The sequence below is a fragment of the Equus przewalskii genome, chromosome 28 (assembly GCF_037783145.1).
Source record: "Equus przewalskii isolate Varuska chromosome 28, EquPr2, whole genome shotgun sequence".
NCBI classification, from domain to species: Eukaryota; Metazoa; Chordata; class Mammalia; order Perissodactyla; family Equidae; genus Equus; species Equus przewalskii.
The window spans coordinates 6282381-6291051 of record NC_091858.1 but is presented as its reverse complement, the minus strand read 5'-3'; the positions used below and the strand labels follow the sequence as shown (position 1 = coordinate 6291051).

At 51.8% G+C, this 8671-nt stretch overlaps 1 protein-coding gene across 15 annotated transcripts in view; it reads right to left on the bottom strand.

The window, feature by feature from the left end:
- Window positions 1-287: 287 nt before the first annotated feature.
- Window positions 288-8671, bottom strand: part of FGFR1 (fibroblast growth factor receptor 1) — a 48105-nt gene continuing 39721 nt past the window's right edge. For 8 of the 15 annotated variants that reach the window (XM_070598874.1, XM_070598865.1, XM_070598872.1 and 5 more), the window contains 10 exons: window positions 6710-6906; window positions 5725-5870; window positions 5377-5498; window positions 4202-4312; window positions 3486-3676; window positions 2563-2685; window positions 2259-2329; window positions 1791-1928; window positions 1492-1597; window positions 288-1375 (listed from right to left, as the gene is read on the bottom strand). In XM_070598874.1, the coding sequence (XP_070454975.1) occupies window positions 1199-1375; window positions 1492-1597; window positions 1791-1928; window positions 2259-2329; window positions 2563-2685; window positions 3486-3676; window positions 4202-4312; window positions 5377-5498; window positions 5725-5870; window positions 6710-6906 (1382 nt within the window). In that variant the 3' untranslated portion in view covers window positions 288-1198. Of the gene's footprint in view, window positions 1376-1491; window positions 1598-1790; window positions 1929-2258; window positions 2330-2562; window positions 2686-3485; window positions 3677-4201; window positions 4313-5376; window positions 5499-5724; window positions 5871-6703; window positions 6907-8671 lie in introns of all 15 variants that reach the window. The other 7 variants (XM_070598869.1, XM_070598862.1, XM_070598867.1 and 4 more) reach the window with 1 other exon arrangement.

Here is an 8671-nt window from a genome sequence, read left to right as displayed (position 1 = left end):
GGAAGCAATCTGTGGTTGAGAGTGACTGGGCCTTGGCTCTAGGCCCAGAGCCTCTGCTGCACGAACAGGCGGTCCCTGCCCATTACACAGACGTCTTCTTTTCCTGCCTTTCCAAAAGCATCGGAGAGGTGGGAGGTTTGTCCCAGAGGTCTTAGTGCAGGACCCAAGAGGAAGAGGTCAGGAGGAAACCGCAGGGCGCGTGCAGTCCCCTCTGGACAGACAGCCCCAGGGCCCGTTAGTCTCGCTCCTTTTCAGTTGACATTCTCTCCCTTGTCACACAGCCCATATAAAAATGAAGCAGCAGCAATTTTTATTGAGGGACCTAAACTGAAAATAGGTTTAGAACATAATTTAAAAAAATAAAACAGCAAAAGTAGCAAAAAATATATGACCTTTTTAAAAACATTTTCCTTTTTTTTCTTTTTTCTTTGTTTTTAATATATAGCAACTGATGCCTCCCAGCCACCAGGAGCATCTTACCCAACGGGTAAATCTCTGGTAACGACCCTTTTAAAAAGACATGTAAATATATACTCAGATTTATACACTTTGTGTTTTCTTCATAGCTATGTACAAAGCCCCCGGTTTGGGGCTGGGCCCCAGGGCCGCGACACTGCTCCCAGCCGTTGCCTCCCCATCCTCTGGTACCAGGTATTTGGTCAGCAAAGCAAATTAGTATCGGAATTAATAAGCCACTGGCACCATCGATCTGGAGCAGAGGTGGCCTTCAAGGAGGCCCAAAGCACTGGCCTCCCCTCACTACTGCTGTAGCCCTGAGGGCGAGGCACCCGCCACCAGAACACAGGGGCTTATGGGTTATGGCGAAGCAGACAAAACCAACACAGAAAAGCTCTGTCGGCTCTCGCTTGCATGCCTGCTCACCTCCCACTCCCCAAGCCTCCAGGCAGTGCCAAGTGGCAGGGAGGGGTCTTGGTCCAACATCTGGGAGGGAACAAAGTGGCCATCAGCAAGTCCTGCCTCTCTGCTCCCCTCTCTCACAAGCAGGCTGACAGGAGGAAGAGGAAGAGAGGTGAGCTCAGTGGGGTGAAGGCAGGCCGCATGGGAAGGCCTCACGTGGGCAGCTGGCTCCTGCCAGCAGGAAAGGGGCAAAGGGGAAGGCAGTGAGTCCAGCACAGAGTGGTGGGTGAAGGTTACAGCTGATGATGGAGTTTGGGGAGGGAGAGTGCTGGGGTGCTAGTCAGCGTCGTTTGAGTCCGCCATTGGCAAGCTGGGCTGGGTGTCGGGGCAGACAGGGCTCCTCAGGCAACGGCTCATGAGAGAAAACGGAATCCTCCCCTGAGGAACAGGTAGAGCTTCGGGTGTCAGGAAAGCTGGGAGAGTATTGGTCCAGGGGCATTGACAGGTCCAGATACTCCTGTGATAGGAGGACAAAAGAACAGTGATCCAGCACTCTCCTCCCTGGGGCAGTATTAACTCACAGAGATGGACCCCACTGATGATTGCTGAAGGTCTAGGATTGGACAGCCTCACCTGGTTGGAGGTCAAGGCCACAATGCGGTCCAGGTCTTCCACCAGCTGCTTGAAGGTAGGTCTCTGAGAGGGTACTGCATGCCAACAATCCCGCATCATCATGTACCTGGGTGGGGTTGTCAGGTTGGGGAGGAGGAACATAAGCAGATAGATTCAAAAGCTCATGGTGGAGGGACTATGGGAGGAATGAGCAGGAAGGGCTGCTTTATCTAGCCAAACACCCCTTTCTTCCTCTACCTGTCAAACCCATCCCTCCCCCAGGGCCAGGCTCAGGACCTCGGGTATCTTCTCATGCTTACAGCTCGTTGGTGCAGTTACTGGGCTTGTCCATTCGATGACCTTCCTTCAGCAGCTTGAAAAGCTCCTCCACAGGCACGCCAGGATATGGGGAGCCACCCAGAGTGAAGATTTCCCACAGGAGCACCCCAAAAGACCATCTGTGAATGAGCATAGAGCCCCTGAGTCTTATGGGCACAGAGCTAGGCCAGTCTAGAGACCTTTCCATCCCTCTTTCACCAGCATGTCAGATACTCATCCTGGACCCACCCTCCCCCACCACAAATCCTTAATTCCAAGGGGGATACAAGGGGACAGAGCTCAAGAACAGATCAGCCTTTCAACCTCTGGGAACAAAGTGAACAGATACATACAATGTTTTGTATTTTCGCTCCGAGATGGAAAGAGACCCTCATCAACCCGGAGGAGAATACAGGACTCTATTGTACTGGAAATTCTCCATCCCAAGTAACTGCTTATTGCAAACTCACACATCACTCTGGTGGGTGTAGATCCGGTCAAACAATGCCTCGGGTGCCATCCACTTCACAGGCAGTCGGCCCTGCAAGCAACACATGGGAGACTGGGGGTGGCCCAGGGCAGGGCAAGAGGAGACAAGTAGGGGTCATGCAGGATTGGACTTGGTGGGGCACATTTTCAGCTCATCCCACCGCACCGTTTCTCAGGCAAAGCATGCTACACTGGGTTACAGCAGAGACAGCAAAGTGGGAGAAAGCCTAGAGGAGCAGAGTCCTGGGCAGAGGACATGCACCTAGTGGCATTGTCTGCACTTACATTGGTTGTCTTTTTATAGTAGTCGATGTGGTGAATGTCCCGAGCTAGGCCAAAATCTGCGATCTTCATCACATTGTCCTCTGTCACCAGGACATTCCTCGCGGCCAGGTCTCGGTGTATGCACTGTGGGGAGAGGGGAGGGGATGCCGGGGGAGGGAGAGATGGGAGAGAGGAGGGTGGGATGCAGGGGAGGGGTCAACAGCTGTAAAATGTGCATCAGCATATCTGATTCACCCTGTGCTCCAGCATTCACGTTGGAGCTGGCAGCAGGCCCACTCCCCCTCGCAGGCCTTCTGCCACACCATCCTACCTCCTGAACATTCTAGTTCCCTGCTAGGATGTTCCCTCTCCTCCACTTCAAACCCAGCCATCCAAACACCTGTAGCTCCAAACCTCTCAGTTACTTGAGCGAACCCTCCATATCTGCCTCCTTTCCTGGTCCTCCCAACTGTGAGCTTTGGATCCACACCCAGAAAAGCTGACCCTTCTGCTGCTGTGCAGTCTGTGTGGCGTGTGCTTTGGAGCCAGGGCTCCCTCGGCACAGCACGTCCACACTGGGCTGAGGCTCACACAAAGCCAATATGTCCTGGGCACTCACAACTGTACTTCTACTCTCACAACTTCATCTCACTCCCATACCCACTCATTTTACATGTGAAGAAATACAAGATGTTAAGTAGCCGCCTGAGTCTATGCAGAAAGTGTCAGCACACAGATTTGGACCTAATCCAGTCTGACTCCACGGCTAATAGGTCACACTGGCTCTCCTGACTCTGATGTCCCCTGAGAGCATCTGACAGCACATGTTGTCAGTGCTCAGTATGTCAACGACTCCACCAAAGGATTAAAAGCCATAAACTGGAGAGCGAGGAGGGCTCTGCTGCCACCCCGGACTTCACCCAGGGGAATGTCAGGTGCCACACCTTCTTAGAGGCAAGATATTCCATGCCTCGGGCCACCTGATAGGCACAGGATACCAGGTCCTTGGAGGAGAGCTGCTCTTCGGGGTTGTGGCTGGGGTTGTAACAGTATTCCAGCCCAGGAGGCCTCCGGGCCTGCAGGTACTCCCGTAGGTTGCCCTTGGAGGCATACTCCACGATGACATACAAAGGACCTGGGAGGTGAAGATGAAGAGGCCATCAGATCAGGCAGGCAGGCATGCAGATTTAGCTTCATCCCAAGGAAACCCCACCCCCAAAGGCATGCCACGCATTTGTTCCCCAACCCCAGCTTACCCTTTAGAGAACCAGAGAAACTCACTCCACTACTCAAAGAAAGTCAGGGAAATAATTCTCCCCAGCATAGCGCAGAAAGCTCCTGAGCAAAGTTGGGGGTAACAGCCCTAAACTAAACCACAATGACTCACCTGTTCCTATCCACACTGTGTATGTGAATCTAGGTACCTGTATTTCAGATGAATACCAATGGGCATCAACCCAGACCCTGAGAAATACATTCCAACTATTGCTAAACCTGCCTCTCTTCTTACCCCACTTCCCTAAGCGTGGCTGAGAGATGACTGGTCACTGACAGCCCTACTCATTACTGTCTTCCTATGTTATTTGAGCAGGAGGCCCAAGTTCCTATCTGAGACCCTAACCCAGATGGGGTGGGCAAGCCCGTCTGGCTTAGTGCCTACCATCCTGCGTGCAGGCCCCCAGCAGGTTGATGATGTTCTTGTGCTTCCCGATCATCTTCATCATCTCCATTTCTGAGATCAGGTCTGACAGGTCTTTCTCGGTTGCATCCGCTTTACACACAAACCAGAGAAGGAGATGAGACTCATTTACTTTGGAAGGGAGGGGCAACAGGAGAAAGGCTAAGGGAGAAGGGATGAGGTCCATGCCCGAGGAGTCCCTTTTCTCCCAGATATGCTTCTTTCCTCCATTTTCACTTCCAAGTTTATTTTCCCTTTCCTGTCATGAGAGCCGTTTTTGTGATACAGTAGTCCCCCTTATCTGTGGGGGACACATCCAAGACTCCCAGAGGGTGCCTGAAACCATGGACAGTACTGAACTCTATATATAGTACGTTTTTTCCTGTACATACATATTTGAGGTGTGACAGCAAAACTAGCATGAATTTTTTAGTTCTTTATAATTTCGCAGCTAGAAGATTCATTCTTACTGTAGATCTTTGCAACCTTAGCATATGATTTTTTTCCTTTCCTTATTAAATTGAGAACTTTCACTTTTTCACTTAAAGGAAGTACTATATGGTCTCTTTGGCATATCCGAATTGCCAGCATCACTACTCTTGTGCTTTGGGGCCATATTAAGTAAAATAAGGGTTATTTGAACACAAGCACTGTGCTACCACTACAGTTGATCTGATAACCAAGATGGCTACTAAGTGACTAACAGGGCCGGTGGTGTATACAGCATGGATAAGTAATTCAAGTCCCAGGAGGGATGGAGTGGAACAGTGCGGGATTTCATCATGCTACTCAGAACAGCACACAATTGAAAACTTGACCACCGGTAACTGAAACCACGGAAAGTGAAACTGTGTATAAGGTAGGAGCACTGTACGTGGTAATGAGTGGGTCAGAGGACCTGGTAAGGCAAATCAGCTAGCAGTGGGATCTAGAACAAACACCTCACCCCAATCCAGGCTGACACCAGGGAACAAAGTGAGATTATGGCAGTGTCGGGGTGCACAGTGGCCCCTCTACTCCCAGGCAACCCCAAGCAGGCCATGTAGCAGGTATGGGCAATGAAAGAGCACCAGAGAGGGTGTTATACTTGGCATGAGGCCCACAGTTTGGTTGGAAAGGGAAGGGACCATTTTTGCAAGGACAGAAACATCACTTACATTTCAGCATCTTCACAGCCACTTTGGTCACACGGTTGGGTTTGTCCTTGTCCAGCCCAATGGCCTCCGCCAGCACCACCTGCCCAAAGCAGCCCTCTCCCAGGGGTTTGCCTAAAACCAGTCTTTTGGGGAAACAAAGGATGGTATAAGTTGGGCTGGTGAAGTTCAAACCTTGAGAGGACATCCTGTCTCCACCTCTCCATATTTGACCCAACTGAGAGCAGAAAGTGGAAATTATGATTTCTGGACACATACGGTGCACCTTCACTCCCCTGAAGGTCCTAGTGCAGACAATGTCCACCATCAGAATCAAAGCAGGGGCTCTCCCAGAAGCTGAGAGAGTATTACCTGTCTCGAGGCAGCTCCCAGCGAGGGTCTTCAGGAAGCTCATATTCAGAGACCCCAGCCAGCATGGGGGTTCCACTGGAGGAGAGACGTGAGGGCCGAACCAGCAGAACCCCAGAGTTCATGGACGCGCTGGAGTCGGCTGACACCTGCAGGGAAGCGTGGGGTCACCTTTCTAGCGAGGATGGGGGAAAGCAGTTTAGATCCCTCCAGTTCCTAGTCAGGGCTTTTCACCAGTGGTGGAGGGATGTATCTGTTATCTGATGTTCCTTCCCCAACAGACTGTCAGAAGGACCACAAGAGGTCAGAAGACCTAAGTTCTAAAGCTGATGTATTTTTACCACCAACTAGCCTTTCTGAGCTTCAGTTCACTCACCTTTAACATGAGCAGACCAAATGTACCTCCAGGCTCACATTTTATAACTTACTGCAATAACAACTCTATTCTTGTCCTGATTCTTTGGAAAACCGTGCCTCAGATTATAGATTCTTAACTCCCAAAGCTCCTCCAGAATTAGTACAGTTCTGAGTGAATGTTCTCTCCTTCCATGCGCCTTCACCTTCTGTTCCATTTCCTTGGACCAGGAGAGGGTGGGCACCCAGGAGAGTTGGGTCTGACTCAGGTCCTAGACTGTATCTTTGCACTTGTAACTGGCCCTTGAGGACAGTTCAAATGCGAAATATCAGCTGTAAATTCAGCCCAGCTAGGGTTTCCCCCCGTGCACATGCCAGGACAGCAGGTGACTTGCAGTTGGGGTATGGTGGGTGTATGAAATTTATGGGCTAGAACAGCTTGGAATCTGACTCTGGAGCACTGGGGTCAGGACAGTCCACTGCCCCCGGGCCAGAAGCCAAAAAGCAAGGCCAGAAGCTGTCAGCTGGGGGCAGTGGAGAGGGCAGGGCATTAGAGGGTCCTGGGGAAGCCCCTGGGCACACAGGGAGGGAAGGTGAGGCAGAGCGTGCAAATCCCCTATCTACTTTCTGTTACCTGTCTGCGCAGAGGGATGCTCTTGGCCAGCTTGTGCACGGCCATCTGGCTGTGGAAGTCACTCTTCTTGGTGCCACTCTTCATCTTGTAGATGATGACAGAGCCCACCATGCAGGAGATGAGGAAGGCCCCCGTGCAATAGATGATGATCTCCAGGTACAGGGGCGAGGTCATCACCGCGGGTCTCTCTTCCAGGGCTGAGTCAGTGTGAACAGGGTGTTAGCAGGCTCTGGGGGCCCAGTCCACTAGGGTCCCAGCTCCATAAGAAAAACAATACCCATCTCTTTTCCTCTGGGAATCTTTAGGGCAGAGAAGAACCAAACCAGGTCCTAGCTAGGATTGGGGTTCCAGCACTGAGTGGATCAGACACCTGGGGTCTTTGAGGCTTCCTGATCCTTTCTTGAACCCCTCAAGAGGGATGGATAGAACAACGCTGCTACACGAGGCTCATCCTCATTAATTCAGGAGGCCTTCTTGCCCAGCTGCACTGCTGGGCTAGACAGGCCCCAGGTGCCCTGCAGGGGCCTTTTCCAGTCTCTTCACTGACACATGGCTCTTCTCTGCAGTGTCTCAGCACTGTGTGCATACACCTGTCACATGGGGACAATGAACTGTTTATGAGTATTTTGTCCCTAATAGTCCCTAAGTGCCTTGAGGGTGGGGATGGGGCCTTATTCATTTCCGTAGGCCACAGCGCCTGGCATGTAGTGGCACTCACAGAATGAGGGCAAATGAGGGAGGGAGGAAAAGAAGTGTCTGTGTCCTAACTTAATATCTCACCTTTCACATATGTCATCTGTGTCACGTCAGACATGTAAATATTTACACCAAGCCAAACCACAGGCAAAACTGACAATTTCCAAGCATGTCTGGACTGTTCTAGATGAAAATGTAAACTTTTCTGCAGTTCTTAAGAATTCTACTCACAGGCCCTAACTCCTAAAACTGAAGAAGGAAATGTGGTGGGGGGGGAGGGGGGGTTGTTTTATTCTCATCTGCCACCTTCCAACTAGAATTCACCCCATTCCCACAGGAGCCCATCCAGTTCAGTCCACCTTTCCCTCCCACACAAGACGCCAGCAGGGTTTACATCCAACACTGGCAGCGCCGGCTGCACACAACACGCCTTCCCCACCAGTGCCAACGCCCCTCTTCCTTCCACAGCTCTCCTCCCAATCCTTCCCTTCAGAAGACACCAGCCACAGAGGCAGGCAATCCGGGACTTCCCCAGAGAGGCCCCAGGTATGACCCGACTGAGCCCCAAGACCAGTTCCCGAGGCCTGACAAGGAGGCGGCAGAGCTGATAACAAAGAGAAGTGTTTCTGTTTTTCTCTTTCCCCAGTTATGAGAAACGAAGACAAGTGACTGGGAGCACACACGAGACAAAGACAGTGACAGTGACAAAAACAGAACGCTTCTCAGCCTCAAGCAGGGGCGTTATCAGACCCTGTTGGGCAAGCAGGACAGAGGAGGAGAGAGAAGAGAAGAGGACAGTGTCAGCAGTGACAAGGACAGCACAGCACCCAGACCCACATGCAGGACACTCAGAGACACAGCAACAACCAGCTCCAGCCCTGCAGTCACCGGCCCGCCACCCTGAGCAGGCTGCAGGCTCCTTCCTTCCTTCCTGGCCCGACACACAGACCTCCCCTCCTGGGAGAGGAGAAATGCCAGTAGCCAAAGAGGATAAAGGGGCACCACCAAGGCCCCCGTGGCTGCCTGAGACAGGCCCCACTTGAAGCAGCTCAAGTTCACCGTCTAGAGGAACCTCTCCTCCTCCGAGGTCAGAAGACAGCAGTATTGGAGGGTGGACCAACACTGTTCCTTGCAAGCAGTGAGTCCCTCCTTACAGAGTGCCTACATTCAGCTAGAGGAGGAGTGGGGGCCCTTCCTGAGACTTTGGGGGCTGGCAAAAAGGATCCAACAAGTTAAGGCAGGCTGCTGGACCGAAGGATGGAAGGA